This window comes from Coccinella septempunctata, chromosome 6 (genome assembly GCF_907165205.1).
Source record: "Coccinella septempunctata chromosome 6, icCocSept1.1, whole genome shotgun sequence".
NCBI lineage: Eukaryota > Metazoa > Arthropoda > Insecta > Coleoptera > Coccinellidae > Coccinella > Coccinella septempunctata.
This window is the reverse complement of record NC_058194.1, coordinates 20,062,144-20,087,684: the sequence shown is the minus strand read 5'-3', so window position 1 is coordinate 20,087,684 and position 25,541 is coordinate 20,062,144. Positions and strand designations below refer to the sequence as shown.

General features: G+C 33.0%; 2 protein-coding genes and 1 long non-coding RNA gene across 11 annotated transcripts in view; all 3 read right to left on the bottom strand.

The window, feature by feature from the left end:
* The window catches only part of LOC123315635 (ankyrin repeat and KH domain-containing protein 1), a 35,441-nt gene extending 20,884 nt beyond the window's left edge, over positions 1-14,557 (bottom strand). For 4 of the 6 annotated variants that reach the window (XM_044901407.1, XM_044901404.1, XM_044901409.1 and 1 more), the window contains exons 1-7: positions 14,214-14,557; positions 9,236-9,365; positions 7,263-7,567; positions 6,583-6,730; positions 5,280-5,527; positions 4,872-5,193; positions 1,896-2,126 (exon numbers count right to left, since the gene is read on the bottom strand). In XM_044901407.1, the coding sequence (XP_044757342.1) occupies positions 1,896-2,126; positions 4,872-5,193; positions 5,280-5,527; positions 6,583-6,730; positions 7,263-7,567; positions 9,236-9,365; positions 14,214-14,411 (1,582 nt within the window). In that variant the 5' untranslated portion in view covers positions 14,412-14,557. The remainder of the gene's footprint in view (positions 1-1,895; positions 2,127-4,871; positions 5,194-5,279; positions 5,528-6,582; positions 6,731-7,262; positions 7,568-9,235; positions 9,366-14,213) is intronic. The other 2 variants (XM_044901405.1, XM_044901408.1) reach the window with 2 other exon arrangements.
* Positions 11,662-14,198, bottom strand: LOC123315637. The gene is made up of 2 exons (XR_006537973.1): positions 13,646-14,198; positions 11,662-13,470 (listed from the first exon to the last, which is right to left on the bottom strand). It is a non-coding gene; the product is annotated as an uncharacterized LOC123315637 (long non-coding RNA).
* A 1,355-nt stretch (positions 14,558-15,912) lies between the features above and the next one.
* Positions 15,913-24,775, bottom strand: LOC123315473 (uridine-cytidine kinase). 4 transcript variants are annotated; one of them, XR_006537958.1, is made up of 7 exons: positions 24,510-24,774; positions 24,024-24,280; positions 23,516-23,661; positions 23,362-23,459; positions 23,211-23,259; positions 20,609-20,757; positions 18,244-18,650 (listed from the first exon to the last, which is right to left on the bottom strand). XR_006537958.1 is itself a non-coding variant. In XM_044901169.1 (6 exons), exons 1-6 carry the CDS (start codon positions 24,603-24,605, stop codon positions 16,928-16,930), a joined length of 801 nt encoding a protein of 266 aa, XP_044757104.1. In that variant the 5' UTR covers positions 24,606-24,774; the 3' UTR covers positions 15,913-16,927. The 4 variants fall into 4 exon arrangements, 2 of the variants coding, with proteins under 2 accessions (XP_044757104.1, XP_044757105.1); XR_006537959.1 differs by having other exon boundaries at positions 20,609-20,718; XM_044901169.1 differs by lacking the exons at positions 18,244-18,650; positions 20,609-20,757 and adding an exon at positions 15,913-17,082.
* Positions 24,776-25,541: the final 766 nt, after the last annotated feature.

Here is a 25,541-nt window from a genome sequence, read left to right as displayed (position 1 = left end):
ACAATTTCATATGAAGCCCTTTAATGACGACCATACATCACAAACCACATAAGAAATCCCAAATATGATTAACTAGTCCATAACAATGTACACATTATCACACACATTCAAGACAAAAGAGCATATTGGTGTATTTAGAATTATTACATAATTGAATCAGTCAGTTGAAGAACAGTACCAGTCCAAAATTGCTATCAAGAGATAATCATAAAAAACATTGTAGTTTATCATTCGTTGATGATACAATATTCAAAGCAATGGAAATGGTGGGGTCTTAAAGATGTAGTGTTTGTCTTAATGATACTGTTCTCTCGCTGAATCGATAGAGCTATAAAATATGAGCATTTTGGCGATCTCAGGTGACAATGGCAATTTTTGGACTTGTACTGCTCTTCAACTGAACGATTCAATTATATCAAAACGAAATTGTTTCAGGAACACGTGCAAACATTTAAATGGTATGCAATTCACAATGTTAGGATGCGATATTCATCTTGAGTGCACATTTTTTAAATCAGTGAATAAGTTTATATTGATATCAGTAATATTCAACCACTGGGTGAATAGACATTTATGAATAGAAATAGTTGTGAATGGCCTTGTGCCATGTGTAATGAAATTTTATCAGTACATAAAATAAAAACTGAATTTGTACACTCATTTTTCAAAAATTCAGGTTAATCGCCTATTAACAACATCAGGGTAATTACAATACATGTAACGATGTAAAGAAATCAACTCTAGAGCATCTATAAATTTCAAGATAAAAGACAAGAGGCAAAAATACTGAAAATAGAGAAAAAAGGTGTTTTTTTAAACATTTCAAATCCTTAAGATTAAATCAAGACTAAAACATAGTCGAACATCTTTAGAGTAGGAGTTGTCTAAAAAATGGAAAGTTAGAAAGTTATCCAATATATTTTCATACCGTGCTCAGATAAAAAAAAACAATATATGCACTGGGTATCCCACTGAGAATGTTCATTAGAAGTTTACTGAAATAATGTGTTAGATCTGTTAGAAATTTCGTACAAGGATATATTTCGTCCGATGAACCTTCCTTTCTGAAATATTCGCAAGGATTTGGGAGTTCCGTTAATACCGAAAATGGATATTAACTCGCTCATTTCAAAGGGCACACCCTGTATATGTAAACATTATCGAATGATTTTCAAAATCTATGTTTGTTTATCAGCTTAATGTCATTGTACAAAATCGGATCGAGTATATAAGGTGCGTAATTTATCCCTGGCCAAATTTCATATAGTGATTCTAGTAGCAATTAGCAGCAAAAAAGTTCCTTAGAGTATGGTCCAATTTATCTTCCATTGTAAATTTATTCAAAATTCTAATATTTTGTAATGTTTCACAATTTTTCCCTCAAAACAAGACTCAAAACTATAATCCTAATCGGAAATCTTTCCTATGATATACCTACATTGAATTATCATTCAAATAAAAGTTTCATGTTAGAAAATATTAGAGTCTTGAATAACTTTACAACGAAAGATAATTAGACCATACTCTATAGGAACTTAATTGTTGTAAACTGCCTGTAGAATCTCTCTGCGAAATTTGACCAGAGATAACTTGCACACCCTATATAATATACACATATATTTCACCGTAAAATTCTAATGGGCACTGCCAGTGTATATATTGTATCCGTCATCGCTTTCATCGCTTTCACATGGACTGACCTATGACAAAGAACGAAAGCTGTCAAATAGATATAACCAATTCCCCAGGAATCATGTCGTTTGAAATTTAGACAGTTTTACATGTACACAGCAAGCATTATTTTGGTTCTTCCTTTTCTTCTCTATTCCCAGCAATAAAAGATTATTCCTACTCAAGGAGCATCAAAGCATTATGGAACATATAAGAAAAATTACCTGTATCACCCGTTTGTGTCTGTGCCTCTACATTTGCACCATGCAGCAAGAGGAATTTCACCAAATCCAAATGTCCTTCTTGAGCTGCTTCCATCAAGGGGGTAGAGGCACCAAGTTCGATATTTGCTCCGCCTTTCAATAGAATATCAGCAACATCAGTAAACCCTCCACAACAAGCGAGTGTGAGGGCAGTTTCTTGAGTTTCATCCGTTTGGGCATTGATGTTCGCTCCTGCAATAAAAGTTACTTGTGGTACTATTGATTGGTCAAATTATCGTGATTGTGAATTATCCATATGGGTTTCCACATTTAGTATTAGAAAATTCTGGGCTTATTTGAGATGAGTTACTAAATATCTGGTTCTGATATCAGCGAGGAAATCCCCCACTACAAAAATAGGAAAGGAATGATTCTTAATAGATTGGAGGAAAATGAAATGCCAAGTTAGACTGAGAGATCCATAGAAAGGACTTAAGAACTGAGAACTGGTCCCAGCCATATAACGGATCATTGGAATCGATTCCGAATAAGGATGCATGCAAGGATTTCCCATTGACGCCAATGAACAAAGAATAATCCTCAGGATTATTTAACTCATTCTTAATTTTTTGCACTGGTGAAAACTTGAAATTTCCAGCGATATCAGAACAGTTACAGAACTGCTTCTCGAACAGAGATAATAAATCACCTACAGTTCCACTCACAAGTTTGGTAGATATTTCCAGAGGAACTACAACATTTCAAGGTGTAATTCAGAAATGATCGACTAACATTCAGAAAACATCACTTATATTTCAAATATATTTATCAAGTTTATTACAGAAACCATTGGTGGTAAATCAGATTAGTCGCATTCATTTCAGAAACCGTCAATTGTAATTCAGATTCATTTCATTTCACCTATTTTAAAAACCATCAATTGTATTTCAAATTAGTAGCATTTTTCAGACCTCGTCATTTTTATTAATTCAGAGAGTATGGATATTATTCCAAGGTTCTTTCTGAATTGTTATTTTCTGAAATACAATTGACTGTGATTAATCTGAATTACAGTGGATGGTTTCTGAAATGGATGTGAATTACAATTGACGGTTTCTGAAATGAAAGTGACTAATCTATATTACAATAATTGATGGTTCCTGAAACAAAAGTGACTACTGAAAAAAGGATAATTTCTAAAATGAAATCGAAAAATCTGAATTTCGATTGATAATTTCTTAATTACACTTGGAAATGCTGTAGACCTCAGGTTATAATATAACAACACATTTCTTGGGATTGTCTAACTTGGATGACCTACCGCTGTTGTGTGTGAAATATTAGACAAAATATTACCTCACAGCAAGTAATGGTGGGATTAAGCAGCGTTCCTAAGGACTAATGGTGAGTTTATGCAGTTACTAAGAACGAATACCTAAGAAAGGAACCAATCTCATGGGCACATGGCAAACACGTGCTTAGTGCCTTTCTTAGGAATAAGTTCTTAGTAACTCTGCATAAACTCACCATAAGACCTGAGAAAGGAACAAATCTCATTGGCAGATAGCGTTCACGTGATCGTCCTTTCTTAGATCTTAGTAATTCTGCGTAGACCTCACATAAGCCTTCAATTTTACAATAAGTGATAAGGCACAATTGGTGAAAAATTCCTTTATTACCTTTCACACCAATAATCTTCTACTTACATACAGATGGATCAGAATATCCAACCAAAAACATATTGTATTCTTTTTGGGAACATAAATTCAGTTGAAAACTGCTTTAACAGTGTATCTTACATATGAACATAAAGTTGTTGTATGAATGATTGAAGATTATGTGGAAAGTAAAAAAGACATGAAAAGATCTCCGATCTAACCAATCTACAGGGTGTTAAAAAATAGTGATCCCGTAGCTACGATTAGTAGAACGCGACAAAATAGGTTAAGCTGGTAAAAAAATTCCGTAACAGCATGTGTTCTCATGGTACAGGGTGTTGAAAGAAAATCCATTGATATTTTATAATCGAGACTACACCAAACATTGTAATGAAATTTTGCACCAGCATGTTTTTATCGCTCATAGAGAGACGGGAACTAGAGCATAACAGATGACACCTTTCAGAGAAACAAAGAATGGTGAAATGCGTAGCCTGATACGATCCTTCGTTTTTGAGTAATTAGTAAAAATTTATATTTTGGCGACTTCGAAAACTCCACATAAATTTTTTTATCTTTGAAGCTAGATATCTGGAACTTAAGTCTTCTAAAGTCATTTTTTGAGTAGAATCTAGTTGCAAAAACGAAGGAGTCTACGGTTTTCACCATTCTTCATTTCTCGGCAAAAAGTTCGGAAGTGATTTTCAACGCATAAGAAAAAGGGTACAAATCGGACGGTTCGAAAAAGCAAGATAGACCTCCTTGCAACAGCACGCGACAGCAATAGAATAGATACCGTCGATACTTGCCTACTTCGCATTTTGCTTTTGCAACAAATACGAAGTTAATATGCTAAAGCACGTGGGGCTTATTAATAATTGTCTTTTTGCGTTATTCCTTATCCCACTGCATGTAAGGGATTTATTTGGGACAAAATATGAATCACAACGTCTCAAAAATCCGTTTCTTTACTCAGACGGTTTTCATTTATAGATTTTGGTGATGGAACAATATTTTTGCATATCTAGAAATGTCGGATTCGTGAAGAAATCGGCCTATCATCTAATGCAATAAATAACAAGTTTATTGTCTCTCGAACTGAGTGATAACCGTTCACCCTGAGCTAAATTGAAGGAGTTTCCCTCATCACCTGATATTACAGAATGAGGAAAAGCTTCGAACTGATTGATTTGCGCCCTCTTGTACGTTGAAAATCTTCTTCAGATTATTTCCGGGCCTGTACAATCTTTTATTTTTAATACACAAATCCACAGAATCCCAAATCCAATTTCAAACAGAACGTATACTCCTTAAAGGTACAGATGACAGTACAACTTACTACCTTGACCAAGAAGCAGGTGAACCATTTCCTCATGTCCCTCCCGAGCAGCCTCCATCAAGGGCGTGTAGCCCTCGTCATTTACTTCCTCGATATTTGCTCCTCTTTCGATTAGGAGCATTGCAAGATCAACATGACCACCACAAGCTGCCAATGTGAGTGGCGATTCAAAGCTATCGGTGGGCATGTTAACCTGCGCGCCTGAATCCAGTAGTAAACGCGCTACCTCTACATGACCGTCCATCGATGCTTCCATTAGGGCTGTGTGCATCTCGTCAGTCTTGTGTTCTTGATCGGCACCAGCTTCTAATAGGAACCTCACCTGTGAACAAATTAATTGTAAGTAGAAACGAGGAAATAATAACCTGCTTTCATCATTCAATAATAAAATTATCTATTTCAACTTACCATATCAAGGTGTCCTTTATAGCAGGCCAATGTCAGAGCAGACTCTTTGAACTCATTAGAGTGGGTGTTTATTCCTGCTCCATGCGCCAACAGAAGTTTCGCCAAACCTACATGGCCTGCGCTGGCGGCCTCCATCAATGGTGTATGCCCATTTTCGTTATGATCTTCCACATTAGCACCGTGCTCTAGTAAGAATTTTACTACTTCTGTATGACCCCCTGCACAGCCATACATCAAAGGTGTATTCCCTGAAAAAGGAAATTGGACTGAAACATAAATTAACCATCAGATTTGTTGAAGAACCATATATAGATCTGCAAAACTACAGGATTTCTACTGGAATAAAAAAAAACTAAAACAAAACTAAAATCATTTACACTACTACTTTCCTGTTCCTTATGAAAAGTATATATATGAAGAAATCCGGCAATATAAGACATATTCTTGAAATATCCAACACCTAAAATATATTTCATCCACAAACATTTAATGAGTTTCTTGAGATAAAAGAATGGGAATTGTTCAAGAAATAAAATTTAAATTTCATAATGAAGAACATGCAGCAGTAACATTTTGATTATTTATCATTATTGAATTGTAAAATCTCAGGCATTCATTTTATCTAATATGTTACATAAAAAAGAAATGTTAAGCTATGATTTTGAAGGGATGACGTTAAATCAAGTATTATAATCTAAGTTGCTTGAAACAAAAACTAAAAATCTTCTGCGTAACTCCAGTATCCATCCACATATAGACGAATCTATACTTCCATTCTGGTTGTTGAACAGATTTGTTTTGAAAGTCCAATATTACAAACAAAGGATTCAATCAGAACAATCACAATATCAATTAGTACGTAACTATTGATGTCAAATGAGAAGTTATTTCACTCCAAGAAGAGAAAATCTACATAAATCCTATTCAATATTTTTTGTGCGCCCACAAAGTTTGGAAAGATGTACAGGACAATAATTATTAAATAATGACAATATACTTTACTGAATAAGATTTCTCTACTATCTACTCATTAACTAAATATTATAGTCACAAATTGAAATGAAGAGCACACTTAATAATAACAACAAAGTGTTCGATACACACAAGATTATTGCAACTCCCAAGTCGAGCCATACAGGAAACTGATGCACAACTTGTCTCCAGGAGATCGGATGTGAAGCTGCCCATATTCGCTCAAGACACACCATGTATAATAATCAATAACAACTGAGTTTTTCAATTAATGACTTTAGTACTTCTACTGCCATATCTACATCAATCAACTTGAATGAAAAATACATACCCGATGTAGACTGCGCATTGACATCTGCTCCATGAGCAACAAGTAATCGAACGATTTCTATATGACCTGCCGAGGCAGCCTCCATAAGGGGTGTACATTCTCCTTTGATGCCTCTGTCCTCCACATTAGCATGCATGGCTAAAAGAACCTAGAAATTTGGAAACATGTCATCTGGTTCAATCTCTGGTCAAGAAAGATGTTTCGTAGATTTGATAGTTTGGTGGTCAAAAAACAAATTATACCCGCTTCAAGAATTATTGACGTCGAAGCAAGCCTTGAAAGTCCAGGAGCAGCTTAATCTCTGGTCATAAAAGATCACTAATAATTTCTGTATTTTCATCATAGAAATTAATATATGAATATAACCTAAGAAGATATTTGAACTGGAGAAATTCTGAAGTTCAGAGTAAATGCATCAGCATTCAAAGCTGATAAAATTATACTCTCAATTTGTTCGAATAATTCAAGAATACAAATAACAGTACCAAACTGGAAATATCTTCGGTCAGTGCATAGACTGGTAATTTGTCTGTGGGTCAAGGTTTTTTTAATACCATCCTAATACCAACATAATTTCGCCCAAAAATTCTTGAACCGAGTATAATGCAACATTGATGAATTCTGTCAGGAATTGACGATAAGATCTGCTTGCGATTGTCAAAACAACGGTGATAACGAACCTGTGCCAATTCGAAATATCCTGCACTGCAAGCAAGGGATAGAAGGCTTTCTCCTTCTTCGCTCGTCTCGTGAACACTTCTACCACCCTCCGTCAGTAGCTTTTGCACGGTTCTTACGTCTCCGTCTGTACAGGCCTCTACCAAAGAAGCTTTGTCCGCTTGGCTGCAGCGTGGGTTATCCGTTCGCATGCGTGTGAGCGCGGCTGCAGCCTCATCTAAAGCACAAGATACACTCGAGGTGAGACGCCTCAAAACTTCAGGATCGGCTAAATGTTTGCCATCTTTAGCAGCCAACTGGCCTATACCTAAAAATCATAACGGTTATGTTAACTTTGGAAGATAAGCTTTCAGAGTCTGAGTGAGTTGTTGGATAGTCTTAGGTATCGCCAGTTGACTTCAAGAAGTGCAATTTAATGATTCACACATAATAATGGGAGTGAGAATGAAACAAAAAACAAAAAACTTTTCGATTTATATATATAATAAAATACATGCATCTAAGAAGCTTTCAAATAAGTTCTGATCATTTCGAAAATATTTTTGAGGATAAATCTGCCGCCGAAATAAAGCTCTTTCGCTCAAAAACTAATATTACAAGGACTTTTCCAGAGGCATCATGAATATGATGCCACCATGACACCAAAAACTGGTGATATAATAATATATTACAAAAAAAACTCTAAAAACCCCTATTTCGGCGTTTTTCAGGCTAGATCTCCTAAACTTAAAAATAGAGACCATGAAACTAAGATTGAAAAAAATTGCTTGAAAAAAAAAAAAACGGTTCTATTTTTTCGAATTAGTAGGAAACAGTTTTTGTACTAAAATTTTGAGAACGTATCGCTTAAATGGCGATACACTGATGTAGTCGATTATAGTTTTCGACCGCTTTTCGGCAATAATTCTTCGGTTATTTGCTGCTTGGGTTGTGATAGGGTGTGTCGAAGATGTTAAAACACCTTATCTGATAGCTCCAAAGAAAGGAGTCGCAGATGCTCAAATTAGGTGAGCGTGCTGACCTCCCCAAGTCTCACCAATCACCCCGGTAACATCTGTCTCAAAACAGCCAATGAAATTCGAGCTGTGTGGGCTGTAGCCCCATCCTGCTGGAACCAGATGTCACTCAGATCGTGTTCTTCACCACAGCCTGAGCTATGACCCTTCGAAACTCGTCAATTCCTTTCCTCGATACATTCCAAGCCCTCCCCTCATATATGAAGACCAAAAATTATATGGATTTCCAAATGAAAAGTAATTTTATCTGGACGTTACAAATCCGGAAGAAATAAATTCTGCCGTAGCATTCACCATGTAAAGACTCTATTGTATTGTGTGCAGCGATATTAAAAATTAAGACTTAAATTTTTTATCAACCATTTCCTTATAAAAACTAGTCTAATGAAGTTATTAGCTATTTATAAATGAATTTATAGGGACCTTTTCGACGTCCGGTTCTGGTGTTACAATCACACACTTACGAGGTTCTTGATACAACTTTTGTCTTTTACTTTGTAGTTCAGAAGCATTAACAAAAAACGGGACCGCTGGATGAATGAGACTTGACCTCGACAACACTCGGCAAAACTCTTATCTAACCTAAATATTGTTGTAAACATTAGTTATTGTTCGAAATGAAACTACAATCAGTTCTCAGCCTATTCCAGAACTATTTCTCGATAAAATGTGTTCTTTACAGTTGAAATGAGTCATCTTCACTATTTCTAGTGTTTTTTGATATAAAATTGATTGTACAGCCGTAACAACCTAATAATAATTTACGACTAATGCCCGTTTGCATCGACTTGAGTCATATACTCATTGCTATGGTAACTGCTATAGAAATCAGAGAAATAAGTAAAGCTCAACATTAGGCCTGCCGCCTGCCTTAGGTAAGTCGATGCATACAGGCATAAGTAGCCCATCTGAACACTGAAATAATTATTGTCTTGGTTTTTTCAGTCTTGATAACTAACCTGCTGCCTGTAATAAAGCTTCTAGACGTGCTTGGGTTTCAGGATCGACGGCTCTATCTTCGTCAGGATTCAAAAGGAACTTCGCTGCTGGATCTTCCTCAAATTCCTGATCTATCATGAAAGACTCGACCTATAAAAATACTCTGTGAGTGTCGGCACTTTCCTTATAGACTTTAGTCTAGTCTGGTACTAGGTAAATTAGTTAAAGAGTAGATGATACTCCATTGCATGTAATAAAAATACAACAATTTAAAAGCTACTTTATTGATAAATTAAATATATATTTTTATGTTTTCAAAAAGTTCCGAGTCCAAATGGCACAAGTTTCCATCGAAATAATTTGTATTCGATGCGTAACAAAAAATACATCAGCATGTAAAAAAATCAACCAACTCCCACTCTCAAATGAGCCTTTGTGATTTCATAAATTATTAACCTAGAAAAACAGGCACCACGGTTCGAAACTTTACATTAGGTCATAGGTAGTGTACACATTGTCATGTGTCGTATATTTATCATACTGGTGTATGGATTTGAATGGCACAGTTGTCATACTCCACACTCATTATTGTGACGATAAAGTTGCCGTTACCACTGAATGTGAACCGGTTCTTGTATGTTTTTCAATATTAGTGTTTTCCTTCTTCTTCATAGCGTTCTTTTGGATTTTTATGTTCCTTGGTTAATTTTATTAAATTTTTTAATATTTCTGTTTTGTTTCCCATAAAGTCAATGGCTACTCAAAATGTACCTTCTTTAGTACGTCTTTACAGATAATCCATCTGTTTCGTCAATAATAATCATCCCATCATCCATTGCCAAATCCATACGAACGGTTTCCAACAGTTCGATGGCTAGTTTGGCAGAGACACGGTACATCAAAGGTATGTTTAATTTGATGTGGACGAGTTTGAAATGCTCAAAGGTTTTCAATTCAATCTGTTCATTCTGGGTTTGTGGGGCTCAAACAATGGTGAAGGAGGACAACAAATGCTATCATCTACGAAGCTGATACGATGTGATTCTCGGTAGGACCAAGAGCCTAGGAACTTGCCAAAACCGACCACGTAAACGCTTGGCCAGGCTAGAAAAGTGTCTATCCACTAACAAACCTCAAATCTATTCTTCAGAAGTAAACTAGATACATGTCCATGCCAAGCAGATTTCTAGATTATACTCCTGTTGCGAGGATTTAGGTCTATTACTCTGGTGTATACTCATCTACGAGTTTGATATTTGCATCTAGCACAGAAAATTGTTTGGGGAATTACGAATCTTACGATCTTCCAACAAATATGTTTTTTATGCATAATAATCCTAAGGGAGGTAATTATGGAGAAATATGGACAAATTATGGAGAAAATTAGTTTTATGCTGTTCAAACAAACTCTCCACCGATTTTACCAGTTTTACCACCTTGTATTATACCATTTTTTTTTTACTGCAATACATCAATATACATAAATAATAAATAACATTGTGTTGGTCATCCATCATAAATAATAAATGGACAGATAGTTTCATTCAATTCAAGTACATGGATTGTGCAAGAAAAAATGTCCCCAGTTGACCAACTCCTATAAAATATGCCATTCTCGATTCCTATATTCATGTTTTACTTAAATAGGAAATTTTCGGAGTGAAAAAAGTTTAAGTGAGTCATTTATCAGAAGATTCATATTGTAAGGTTACAAAAAGCTCTTGATAAAATCGAAATCTCTGAAAGAAAATTTCGAGTGAAGATTTTACTACCATTATGGCTCTTGATTTTTTTAGTAGTCTTAAAATTATACTTTATTCTCTTTAAAATTGTCTTATATTCTTGTGCCACCTCATCATGATTTATTTCAAACAACAATTTTGCCAATCAATACGTCTGGGAACACTTCTCATGAAATTCACTGAGAAGGTTTTGAAGTTCTATGAATGCTGGAGCAAAATGAAGAGTCAGTGTTATGTTTTGTTTTCTAGAGTTGGAAACACTTGTTGAAACTGAATGGCTTTCTGTCCTGATTATGCGCAGAATAGATGACAAACAGTGTATTTAAGTTTGTTGCATGATTTCTGAGAAATATAGAGCAAAAATCCTTTGGAGGATTTCAAGATTTGATGCTGAAATCAACGTTTTTTTTTTTCTAAAGAAAGAACTGAAAGTGTTATGTATATGTAGGTAGATAAGATTTTTTGTTTAGAATTGGAATGAACGCTACGAGGCACTTGAAAACCTGGAAAGTGTACTGCAAGGTTTTTCCGATTAATGGTAACATACATAAATAATAATGAGGGAAAGAGAATATTGCCTACAGGTAACTTGTGAAAAAACTTTCCCAATGAAAAAAAAATTGTTGTTTTGAGTTATATCTCAGTCATTTCATTCATAACGTTTATTCTTAATGAGAACTCGTAACTTAAATGATGTGAACACAAAAATTTCCATAGATTTATTTTTCTACAACAATTGTCATCGTCATGTAACTGTAGTAGGTTTAAAAGTCCATTTGTGTTAAATATATCACATAAAAGATAAAACATAATACAAACTAATCTACAAATCAGATACTTATTAACTCAGCTATACTTTTGTAAACTGTATACAAATAGAAATACTGTACATATGAATCAGAAGACAAATATATTATGCAATGATTGTAAATATTTTTGTGCATTCAATATCCATCCTTTTCTTTGTGTAACTTATTCGTTTCATAAGAATGAAACGAATCAAGAAGTTCAATTTTATATATGTAAGTTCATATAACTAGTCCTAAGATATATCACGAAATGGTGAGTAACTACTAGGTAATATTTTTATTACTAGCATATTTTGAATTATATGGATAGGCCGCCTTGGCTTTGTGCTGCTTCTTTCTAAAGTTTTGAAATAAATATCACAGAATTTCAGATTTGACGCCCACAGCTATGTTACAATCATTTAAAGGCTCTGTATAATGTAGAGGATCTACATTTACATCGTAGTGGACGTCAATTTAGAAATTGTATGATAATTAGTTCTAAACGCCCTAGTAAGAAACAGCACAGAGTAATTCAAAGCCAAGATGTTACAATCATGTACCATGTACATAGTAAGATCATAACTTCATGTGTAAAATTAAAATAAGATGGAACGGAACATAACTCATGTATGTTGCTTCAATAATAAAACAAGAACGGGGTAATTCATTAAGGGTGGCTAGCGGTTCTATCTCGGAAACCATATGTCTAATAAATAATAAAAAAATCTTATTACAAAATCGGACCAAAAAAAGAGTGATTTAAAATATTTCGTTGTTTTCACTCTAGTGGGTAACTCATGTTACTGAAAATCAAATAAAACGTTTAGTTCGTACTTTTACACTAGATGGCGCAATTTATCACTTATGAATTATAAATATGTTATTTACAAAATAATTATATCCTAATTAAGGTTACTAGAAAGTATTGAAATTAGAAACTACTACATATTTCTATTTCACAACATTTGTTCAGCTATTTTTCCCATATTCTATTTTTAAGTGGATTTCTCTATAGAAAAAACACTGCACCGCCACCCTTAATAATTTCTATAACAAAATATGAGTTTAACTTATAATAACCCGTCGAAAATAAATAAAAACGATTCTTTTCTGTTTGAATAGGTAATACTATGTCTTACTGATATAAGTAAATCAAAAGTTGAACAAAACCCAAATCTAAAATAAAAGAACGAAGTCGGCGTGTTCCTGATAAAGCGTAAGATTTTTCTCATTTATTTATTTCACAATAATTTCCTTTTCAATCGTTCAAATTCTCAATATAAAAAAAATAAATATTTTCATGGTACAAACTTACTTCCTCCACATAAAATCCTAGATACAAAGAAAGCACATGCTTGGGTCACCCTTGGTATATTACTGAACAATCTCAACACAATACAGACCTATTTTCGCCGGAGGCTACGGTGTTGAATGCAAACAGGAAAGCCTACCTTAACCTTTCTAACCTAAAATACTAGAAATTTTTTGTTCTCCTCTCGTGTTAAACATTATGTTCGTGGCATAAAATAAGAAAACCATTGGAAATCTTACCATGATCATTCAATCATGATTAGAATATCAACTTATTGGATTAATTAAATCAAAATGTGTAGTTTGATGTTAACTTCCTATGAAAATGCTGCGTTCATCAAATCTCATAAACTCATAACTATATCTGTGTACTCTCGTCTAGATAATTTCCACATCCTTTAAATCAATAAACTGAAAAAACATTATCAGAATGATTACTCGACAATACAAAATCCCTAAGTAAACTATTGAGAGCACATGGTCTGAAATATACAATTCATTGAAAATATTAACAAATAAGGGGAAGACTTTTGAAAGAGAAGTGGAAAAAGAATTAGTTCCTTTCGATGATTAATAGTGTGCTTACGTTTTCATAAGGTTGCTCAATTTTTTTTTCACAATTTCACATTTCACTATCTATATCTGAACGATAAAGTTCACTTTGAAATTACAATTTCAACAAAGAAAAGCCTAGTGATGTGATGATCCAAAATATTTATGGTAATTTTTTATAAAATAATTATTGAGGACATCATTGTGACTCGCAACAACCTATTTACAACTGCCAAGCCATAAAAACACTTTGATTCTTCCTCAGAATGAAAAATTTTCATTGATTTTTCGACAAGATTGCGTAGAAAACTTTGATATCAAAACAATAGTGATTTTTTTTTTCAAGTTTGAAATAAAGGAAACATGTACAAATACTTGGTTACGTACGACATCAAAAATGAATATCGAAAATAAGAATTTCGATCAGATGATTCTTTCACAGCGTTGCATTAGATTTCTTATTAGACCTCGTGCAAAACAAACGAATTAAAACGAAAAACTTGTCAAGATGTCTAGATGTCTGAGAGAAGTTCATTGATACCTTGGCTCCTCGACATATCACCGGGAAGCATGAAAATGTTCATTATTTGAAAACAACTCACCTCAGAAACACTATCTTCTTCGCTTTCTGAAGAGTCCGACATGTATCTTCTTCTTTCAGAATACGTTTCCGTTTCTGATTTAGCAAGACTTGAATTCGAAGTTGAACGGGGAGTTGACGAAGTCCGAATATCGTATTGAACATTCACTTTCTCAATTGTCGGTTTATCTACTGGCGAATCTTGCGATACATTCTGCATTTTTGACTACCATTCACAAAGAGCACTAATAATCACTTTTGATCTATTTCAAACCCTATTACACACACTAAAATTGAAACATTTCATTATCCACATTAACTTATCACGATCGCCATTTTCCATTGAAGCGACACAAAAACGTAGTTCTGCATTTAACTTCATGAACTGGTGGCGTCATCATGGTAAAAATGAATTCTTCGTAGAAATGTTACTTCACGCTGCTAGTCACTTACTAACGTCGAGATGACGCTTATGACACAAATCAATAGAGATTCCTGTATAATTTCAGATATTGACAACGAATTTCATTAGAACTCCGATATCCTAATTTATTTATAAATCAATGAAAACTTCAATGTATATTTTACCTGAACGGTTCACTGATAAGAAATTAAAAACACAAGATTATAATCGATGTTAATTCAAACTTCAATGTGGCACTACTAGGTGGCGCTCAAAAGCATGATGTGAAAACAAAGGTGTGTAGTTGAAATTGGGCCGTGGCTTCACAAATAAAATATGACAGATGACAGTTTGTGAAATGTCTGAACAGTGAACTCTAAAAGTATGGAGGGTAGAGAGACTCTCTACCCTCCATATCTAAAAGAAAGAAAAGAAGTTCACTGTGTCTAAATTGCGTATTTGAGTGGTCGGGGAACTTCGGAAAAAAAATTTGTTTTTCCCTTCATTATCCTAAACCGCTTCATTCTTCTCTACACTACAAATTTCTGAGAACTAGGCTTTGCACTGTGTGATAAAATACATATATATTTTAGTAAATTATATAGAAAATTCTTTATTTGCCAAATATTTACTTGTCAATACTTATTATTATATTCATTTATCTATTTTGCTGATTTGTTCAAGTTAAATCAAATTCTTTCAGTTCTTGAAAACTGGAATGTACCTAATTGTATATCTTTTTTACATAATAACATTGAACATATTGAATAATTGTGCTTACTAGTTCAGAAGAACAAATATATAGAAGGAAAATTTTGTTGATTTCATGGTCCTCAGCATGTTATATGAGGTTCCTACGTACAAATTTTCATCACGGAAACAAAATTAAATCATCTTTCCATTCTACAACTGAGCATCGACTTACTATGTCTTTAAATCCCTTCCAAAAAACTGATAATACTAAGGAAACAACATGAAAATATATACTTGAACCTAAATTGCATCATTATCGACAAAGTCTCATAATGCTTCTCAGTATATTTTGAGATATTTCAGTTCAATTAAAACACATAATTTATGGTTTGTTCTCTTCCTTATTACATGGCATCTGAAAGTGCCCATTCTTCGTCATATCAAAGAGTTTAATGTCTTTTGTAGTTTTCTTGACTGTTATCATCCACCCATTATAGTCATGGTAGTCTCTATTTCGTTTTCATATCACAATACAATTATTTTTCATTTTCGCGCTTGTCGAAAAAAACCCTTGTAAAATGAATTCCAAGTGCAGTGATGAATTTTACTGTATAAAAAAAACAGATATTTCTTTAGATTTAATGACAAAAATAACAACAACATTAAGCAATATTGCTAAAAAATAACGATAGAAAGCATTTGAATTGAGGAACTTGGTTCAGACAAATACACTCTTTGAAAAAATATTAATCTTAATTTGTATTCATCAACATTTGAATTCTTTAGAGTACTACTATATACTTTCAATTCTAGAGTTAAAAAATTTTTGTGTTGATGAAAACATAAATTGCACTCGAATGTTCATGTTCAAAACAACTTTTGAAAACAATGAAAAAGAACACATAATGTTGCAAGAAGAAATTTTTCCACATTAGTATTTTAAAATTTGAAATTTTCTGTTCAGTTATTTCAGCTACCGTCAATGTATTCTTATGGCACTTATTTCTTTATTTATTCTTGCATACAAAGAATTTTCAATATGTTAAGAACTTAATGATTTTATATTTGCATAAGTAGATAAGCTTATTTAAAATTAAGTAGGTGACATAATCTGAAAAATTAACTTTAAACGGCGGCGTTAAATACACAGTATTTAAAATGTAACAAATATAATAAAAAAATAACATATAAGTATTGAGGAAAAAATAATTAAAAAATAATGAAGTGAGAAAACAAAAAGAAAATAAATCGGAATACAATCTCCAACAAGAATAATGAAAGTGAAAATGTTGACTTTTTCGTCAATAAATATTTCAACATCAAATAACAGCGCACTCATACTATTCCTGGAACTAAATAAAGAAGCACTATGATATTTAAAACACAACTTTAACTTTTGAAAATGTCTCAAAGTTTTGATTTGATCCACAAGATACTAAAATAGAATAGACTATTGTCATAAAGCTCTAGAGGAATTAATATAAACTATTATTACCAAACAATCTAAAAGTACTCAACAACAGTGGGACAAACTCCGTTTGTCTCTAATTGGGATATGCTTAAACTGGGGGTATTGCTAATTTTTCATTGCTGAAACAGTAGGACTGGCGTTACGAGTCTATCATGGAATTACAGCAAATTTAATGGGGTCTTTTATGGAGAGGATCTCCAGTTGGAGCTGATCTTCTTGTTGGCGATTCTGCATTGAGAGTACTCTCATACTGATCAAACTTTGGTATCCTCGAACCACCAGCTAATAATTCTTTTATGTGCTGAACAATTAAGTCAATTGCAACTGTAATAAAGTTCATTCAAATAAATTAATATGAAAAAATAATTGCTCATTGAAATATTTCATTTAGACATAGGAGTAAGAGTAATTTATGCTGAAATACATAAATCGCAATATGTAGATACATTTCTAATGATTCAAAGAGATTAGAGATACTTCAATATCGGAGATTCAAATGAGTTTGGCATCTTGTTTCACACATAAAAGCTTTCATTCTGAATAAATGATAGCATATTTGTGCTAGAACATTTGGCACGCATAAGTTTTCATCCTTACACTGTATTAACATATAGGATTTACCATTTTGAGCAAATGTTGTCATCAGAAAGTTTCTGTAGAAATTTGTACTTTAAGGATTATCTCTATGTTAAGTTCGAGAAAAATTAAAATTTAACCTTCAGGTTTTGATATGGGGAAGTTCAATTAAACCGTAGTTTCACTTTTGTGAAAAATACAAAAATGTAATAAAATTATTGACGACCAATTTGAAATAACGAAGTTGGTTCAACTTTCGTTATAACCAGAGGTACCACCGAGACGAGAGTATTTCAAATGAATAGATCCCTCTATTCATTAAGATCCACAAATTTTCAGAAAAAAATCACTTTCGGCTCTCTAGATACTAGTGGACACTTTGCGAGCAACACCCACGCAAGATCAAGAATCATTTGATATAATATTATCCACCATGTTTATTCCGATTAACAAAGTTGAGAGTTATAATTTCAAATAGGAAGTAAAAAGTGTGAATTATTAAATTTATTATCATTATTATCTCGATGTTCAACTGCTCAAAACTATCCCCTTAATAAATTAAGGATAATCACACCAAAATCTTGATTTCTGACTAAATTCTGTACAGATTTTGAGTAATGATCGATCAAATCAAATTTTCATATACAAAGCGTCGTAATAAAAATGGAAAAAACTCCAAAATGAAGAGACATATATGTACATACTTTCCCATTTGCTAAGCATTATTTATTCAGTCTTATATGGTGTAAGTGTGGGTATTAAAATATATTTTTTTATGAGATCTGTAAATGAGAAGATTTAAGAAAAATAAAAGACATCAATGTATACACAATGAGGTGCTAAAAAAATCACAATCAACTAAATATGAAATTATGGATTAATGGAGATGGGTTGAAAAATATAGATTTATTACTGATAATTATATAATTACCTGAAATACTGGTTACATCCTGTCAACATAATGTGTAGGGTTCATATATAAATATAAATACAAAGTCGATGTAGAAAAGTATAAAATGGTAAATGCTAATGCCGAATTTACGTAGTAGCAGTAACTGGAGGAACTCATATTCTGACTGAGGACTGAGGCAAGTAAATTATAATGAAAAAATGTGTTTCTCAGTATCCTGCTTCAGTTATTCACTCTAGTTACTGCAACCATGTAAATTAGGTGAAATTAAAAGAATGAGGTGAGTTACTCTCTCAACTCTGTAAAATCGGTTCCGATGTGCCGCAGTGAACACCATTAATGCCGTTAACACTGGTTTTTCCGTGAATGATTTCCAAGATGTGACAAACGATCAGGTCAATAGCCACTGCAACATGAAAAGAAACATCGTCAGAATTTGGTGAAACAACTGTCCACTACCACAACTGTAGGTACTTCACTAAATCATGCAACAGAATATACGCCTACTATTTGGTAAGGGTTCTACAAATAAGGTGCGTCTTAGAGAAAAAAATTCGGCGGCGATATTTTTCAGTCTAATGTTTTACCGCCCACCTTCAACACACATAAGAATATAACTACTATTTTTTCCGCTAAAGTGGACTCCCTAAACCTCCATTGACATTCTCTGTCCACTCGAAGAAAGTTCAAATTGGACCGAGAATTATGGAAAAAAATGTCAGAAAGCGAACAAAGGCGGGAGAGACCATTCCTTTTTTTTTTCGTTGAGAAAGGAAGAAATACTTTGTGGCGTAATATCATTGTCTGATTATTAACGGTCGTATAATTATGTCCATAATCGTAAGCTCTTTCAGATTCTACTTCAATAGATCGTTGGTTAGATCTGACATAACGAATATATTTTTCATGCCAGATGCTTATGTAGACAAGCGGTTGGTATACACCAACGTTGCTATCGAAACACAATACACTGCTCAACAATTGATAGGGATCACTGAGCTTCCATCAATTTATCATCATTCAGGAAAACTCGCTTAAAGATGTTAATTTTGATCAGGTACCAGAGAATGTTTAATTGATATTCTTGTTTTTCTTCCCACAAGAGTGCGTCCATCGGAGTTGATCAAAGGAAGTCCTCCAATCTTCAACTCTCCAATTGCGGTGATCCTCGGCCTCTGCCGTCGGCCTACTGTGTATTCCCTGTTCAAACTGATGTGCCCGCCTACGTGCAGTCTGATTAGAAATTAGAACTCCTATTGCAACAGTCAGTGATGTATTGAGCCAGGATGCCGGATATGTGGGATTCCTCCTACTGCTACTGAGTTTTTTCGGATGAACCTACTCCAAGCCCGACTGGGAAAACCCTTCGTATGATTTGATTAAGTTGCACAGGAGCCAAACGTCTTCTCGGCATGACCGATGCATCAGAAATTGATATAACATCATTTTCACTTAGATAAATGTTTTCCTGCCACAGGAGTTTTCTATCAAAATAGCCTTCAAGTGGGAGAAGTATTACCTTGCTTTCAGCCATCTGAAGAAACACATCAATTCTATATTCTGTGGTGTTCTCTATCAATCGTTAAGCAGTGTAGTTTGGCCGATGAAAAATTGTGGTAACGTCAATCGTTAATAACTGCAAATCATCATTGCACGAAATAACAGCGGCAATGAAAACAGCAATATTTATAAAGATTCGAAAGTTACTAAAAAGACAAACCTTGTAAAGTTGAAAAATCATACAGGTGTCTATTAATATTGCAGTGACTACTGGAACCATATATGTAGATACATTGTTTCAAGTTGAATATTTCACAAATTGCAAGATTGTTCATAAATATGTTATTGCAAACGGTAACTGCGGAATAAATAACTTGAGCTGCTTTGTTACTTGCACTTATATAAAAAAAAATTTACAAGCAATTAATCAAAATTGAAAGTTTCAATAGGTAGGAGGCAAACATACATAGTTGTACATACACTGGAAGAGACAGCACCACTGAGAAAACAGCTTATAATGTTTTTGCAGGTAAATGCAAAAAAATGAATATAATGAAAAAGCTATTGTTGAAGAAGTCTAAAAAAACAGTTGAATAAAGGCAAAATAGGTATGCCTGAGACGGCGCATTTAAGAAATGTTATTCAATGCAAGAAATCCAAATTCGATAGTATTGGATGAATGTTTTTGTCGAAAAATAATCCGTAGAATACCAAACAAGATTTCAATAAAGAAGAAAATGATTCTTAATATTTTTCCCCAAATTTTTCGCCACTTGGGAAGAGAAACGTGGGCCTATGAGGAAATAAGTTTTCGAAAATCTTTTGTGACACTATAATTAAAAAAAATAAGCATATTGAACCTACCAATCTTCAAACCATATTTCCTTTGAAAAACACAAGTAGGCACTTAGTTTTCACCTCGTAATGAGACTTTTCGTTCATTGCTTTATTCTGAATCACCTTTTTTCACTATTCTGTAATAAATTTTTCATTCTTCATGTGACAACAATTATCTGAAATATCAAATAATTGGGATTAAATTTTCCGGAATCCCAGTTATTCAACTCCTTTTAGTATTTAACATGAGGAAAAATAAATGTGATTTCGATCTCCATTAGCATTGAAGAAAATATGAAAGAGGAGTAAAATTATTATTGAATGATGGTGATATATGAATGAGATTTATGGAAGATTGTACAAAGATTTGCATAACATATTAGGAAACTAAATGTTAATATGAAAAATCTGATATTGTTTTTCAGTCATTTTTATCTACAGGGTGTTTTATGTAGAGTAACCCACTAGTACTATCTAGAGAACCAAATTAAATTTTTTTTTGAAAATTTGTAAATCATAAACTCTGTTGTTTCAAATGGGTCACCCTATATTTTATTATATTTATAGATTACATAAATATTTTGACTACAGTTTATTTGAACTTCCCCATACCCAAACCTCAAGGTCCTGGATATATAATTTCATTTGTCTCAAATTTCAGGGAACACTATCTGGGTTTTACATAACTGGAACTATTAGATCTTCACCTATTCAATGGTTACCAGTTCTTTCAAACATTTTACCGCCTCATATTCGTAGACAGACTGCGGTTATGAATTCCTGGAAAAAATTCCAATCCTATCCAGACTCGTTCCCAATTCTATCCTATATTCCCGAAAATACCATTCCATGACTGAAGTCGCGTAAACCTTTATGGTCCAACTCTTTTCTTAATTCGAATATAAGGGACAAAGACCTTTGGCAGTCTGAATGGAATGGGTGCACTATTTTCAACAAAGAATTAGTAACTGATCCTTCGAATAGAGTTCCTGGTTTTGATCTTCCCAGGAAAATATGGTGTATTCTGAATCGTATAAGAACAGGTCACGGACGTTGCAATAGCATGCTTTTCAGGTGGAATTCAGTTGAAAGCCCTAGTTGTGAATGCGGGGAACCAGAAGAAACCATAAATCATCTAGTTAATCATTGTCCAATTTATAAATTTCAGGATGGTTTTAGAGCTATACAAGCAGTTTCCGAATCTTTTTTGAATTGGGTTGTCAATTTTAGGTCAATCTGACATATTGAATCTAATTTTATTATTTTACGTTTTTCTGCTTTTGTTTTCTCTTTATTTCAGATAAAAGTTTCTGGTATCTTGGAGAAGACTTTCTGGATTTTCCTTTTTGTTGGAGAAAGAATCAATTTTTGCAGTGCGAGATGCCCTTCAATATGAAATATTTCAGCCTATTTCGTGAACAATTACAATCCACTACACTCACGGGGAGAAAGGGTTTTTTTACTGAGGTTTTTCCCTAAGCTCTTGTATCATACACCAATTTGTATGGTACCCCGTTACGCTAACCTCTGCTAAAACTGTATCTCATACACATGCTTTAATTATTGTTTGTTGTTCAAGATTGTAATTCTCTTTATCAAAAGAATATATATATATATACTAGTTGTATTTAGAAAAATGAACTTTCAGTTAAAGTCAATTTTAACTTGCCTGAGAACCATTCTAATTAACTTAGACAACAAGTAGAATCTAGGGAATATTATCTTGGGATAGTTACAAGAATTCATTCAAGATTATATTTCGTCAAATTTTAAACAAATGAATTAATATACCCAGAACCTTAAGGTTTGGGTAAGGGAGAAGTTCGAATGAACAATAGTTTCAATTTTTGCGAAGAACCCAAAAATGTAATAAAATATAGGGTGCCCATTTTAAATAACACAGTTTGGCTCAACTTCCGTTATAACCGGAAGTACCACGGGACGGAGAATATTTCAGTTGAATAGATCCCATCCATTCATGATGATCCACAAGGTTACAGACACAAAGCTCATTCGGTTCTCTAGAAAATTCTACTGGACACTTTAAGTGAAACACCCTGTATATTAATTATATTACCTTTTTCAAATGTGTGGGAGAGATTATTAAGATGCGAGCAATCAAAAATATCACAGTTAATAAGAATTAAAAAATTTGTAATGATTATTTTGGGTAAATCTAGCGGCTCTTAAAAATCTTTTCCAAGCTTTCTACATTTTGGCACCTAAATTCCAGTTTATACTAACATATCAGAACATTAGAGAAGAAAAATTTTTTTTCAGTTAGTTAATAAGAGGGTTGACTACTGGAGCAAACAAAAAGATTCAACATTGCTTTAAACAATTCTAGTTATCCCAAAGTTAAATGATGGTTGGTGGTTTTAGTAACATATTTAATTTGTGGCATAAATTGATAATCCCGAATTTCTAACATTGTCAGTATTCAATAACTAGTTTCATTCTCAGTGTTGTTGAGAGCAATTCATAATTGGAGTCTAGAAACAAGGTAGAATGAATGTATCATGGAAAACAATCATTATCAAATGATATGAAACAATGTTTTCCTGTAGTATACTAAAAACTCTTACTCCTTATCAGTTTTTATTTATTACAAGTCACTACTATCACTCACCCAAATTGTCAGCACCTCTTGGAATTATAACATCAGCAAATTTCTTAGTCTGGAATTAAGTTATGATTCATTGGAGAAATGAAGATAGAATAGAATACTAGCAGGATTAAAAAATAGCATATAAAGTATAAAATTTGGTTCATAAACTTACAGGCAAGCAGAAATCATCAAAAGCTGGTTTCACGTAATTTATATATTGGTTCAGAACTTGCTCCAATTCCCGTCCTCTTTCTCTTATATCCCTTTTTACTGAAAAATCAATGTTGTAGATTCTCCTAGATTATTTATAAATGATTTTTCTTTACCTCTTCTAGCTAACCTTGTGTCAGAATGGGTGTCTACAAAAAGCTTCATATGAAATAACTTACGAACTTCTGGAAAGTAGAACACTAAGATTCCTTCAAACAATACCACATCTGCAGGATATATTGTTATGAGTTCGTCTTTCAACCTAAAATTAATAAATATAATTGGGATGATACCACTAATAACATCAACCCTCCAATGGGTGCAATACACTAACAATAAACAATATCAAGACAACTTAAAAGAGGGCTTCTTTTTTATTCATAAAGATTATTCAAATATTTAGTTTTTTTTTTTTCATTGAGGAAATTCTACCATTAACATCTTCAGCATAAGGAAGAGGAGCAAAATGAGCTGAAATTATCCATTATATAAAATTATAGCCTGAATTTGAAAACAAAAGATTTGTTCCATTTCTATATAATAGAATTGATATTCTTAATACTGGTTTTATAATGGTTATTGATCATGCAAATGAAATAAAGTCTCTAAATTTCTTTGACTCACAATGTATGACTTTTGTAATCATAAGTTGGTATCTTCACAATTTTTCCAGCAAGTATATCCATCAAGGTTTCCTTCATAAGGGTCTCGTTGAAAGCATCTGGATGATCAAAATTGAACTGACCTCTTTCCGCTTTTGCCATTTCAGCTGGTGTAAGATCTCTGTAAAAGCTATCTTGGGATATGCACACCACTTGTCTCTCTGAATGATTCACATTTTCTTGTCCAAGTTTTTCCATGATTCTTTTGCATACTGTACTCTGGAATTATCATATAATATTCTACTACAGATTGTATTAGACTTTCATTGTTTCCAATAACTATTGCCATATCAATACTCAATTGAATAATACTGAATGACTGTTATACTATTGTTTTAGCTCAACATGTGGTATTCGTGTTACCAATTGATACAAAAAACAAGACTAAAGTAAACAGGAGCCAGACTACTTTAATACTAATTACTCTTTCTACAGGAAAAAAACTTACTTTTCCACTTGCTGTACCTCCAGATACACCAATAAGAAATGGTGTGTTACTACTTGATCCATTCATTTTATGGCTGTTTCTTCTAGATTCTGACATTTTAAATAACTTACAATAAGAATAAAATCAATATGAGACTTCGAAACAAAAATATTTATAGCTGGCGTGCAGTTTAGATCTTTCTTTACGTGTTCTATTACTTCTATTTTGGTATTTTGGTTTTTCCTTGAATGTAGTTTGTTGATATTTTTTTGTGGTTTGTAATTTTATTTGAGTTGAGGTTAAGTCCATAGACAATCAAAAAAAGAGGTTTTCTTTGGGCTCTTTGATCAGTACAAAGATTCTTTTTGATCAGTGTCTCTGATATAACTTTGATTTTGATTAAGATGTCTAAAACACATCTTAATTTTGATTAAAGATCATCTATCTACGTTGAAGAATGGTTGAAGATGCCTCTTTGATTTAACTAGTTAGTTATTCATCATATATGATCATTGAACTCTAAAAGAGAGTTCGATGTATATGATATATCATTTTGTAATATATACAACATATACATACATATACAATATATCCTATTATACATATATACATATCATTGAACTCTTTCTTTAGTTCAATGATACATATATACATATATGTATAATCAAAGTTCCTCTTTGGTATAATCAAAGATTATAGAGCTAACTCTTTGTTATATGTTATGTTTTTAGTGCAAAGAGCTTTTTGATTAGTGCTCTGTGATATACAAACTCGACAACAAACAGTTGGTTGTTGTATATTTTATTTTTTCCATAATTTCATGAGCTTTTATGTATGTATGTACATATATGTTTTATTTCAATACATAACACATAAAGAAAGTTTAAATTTTATATTAGGACTTCAATAATCTAAGAATCTTTTGAAATTATTCTTTCTGATAATCTGAATTTTGGGTTTCTCTAGTAATGCTGTATTTCTTAATGATAATTTACCCACTCTTTTCATACCATAGAGAAATGTCTCTGTTTCATACGTAGTAAAAAAAACTAT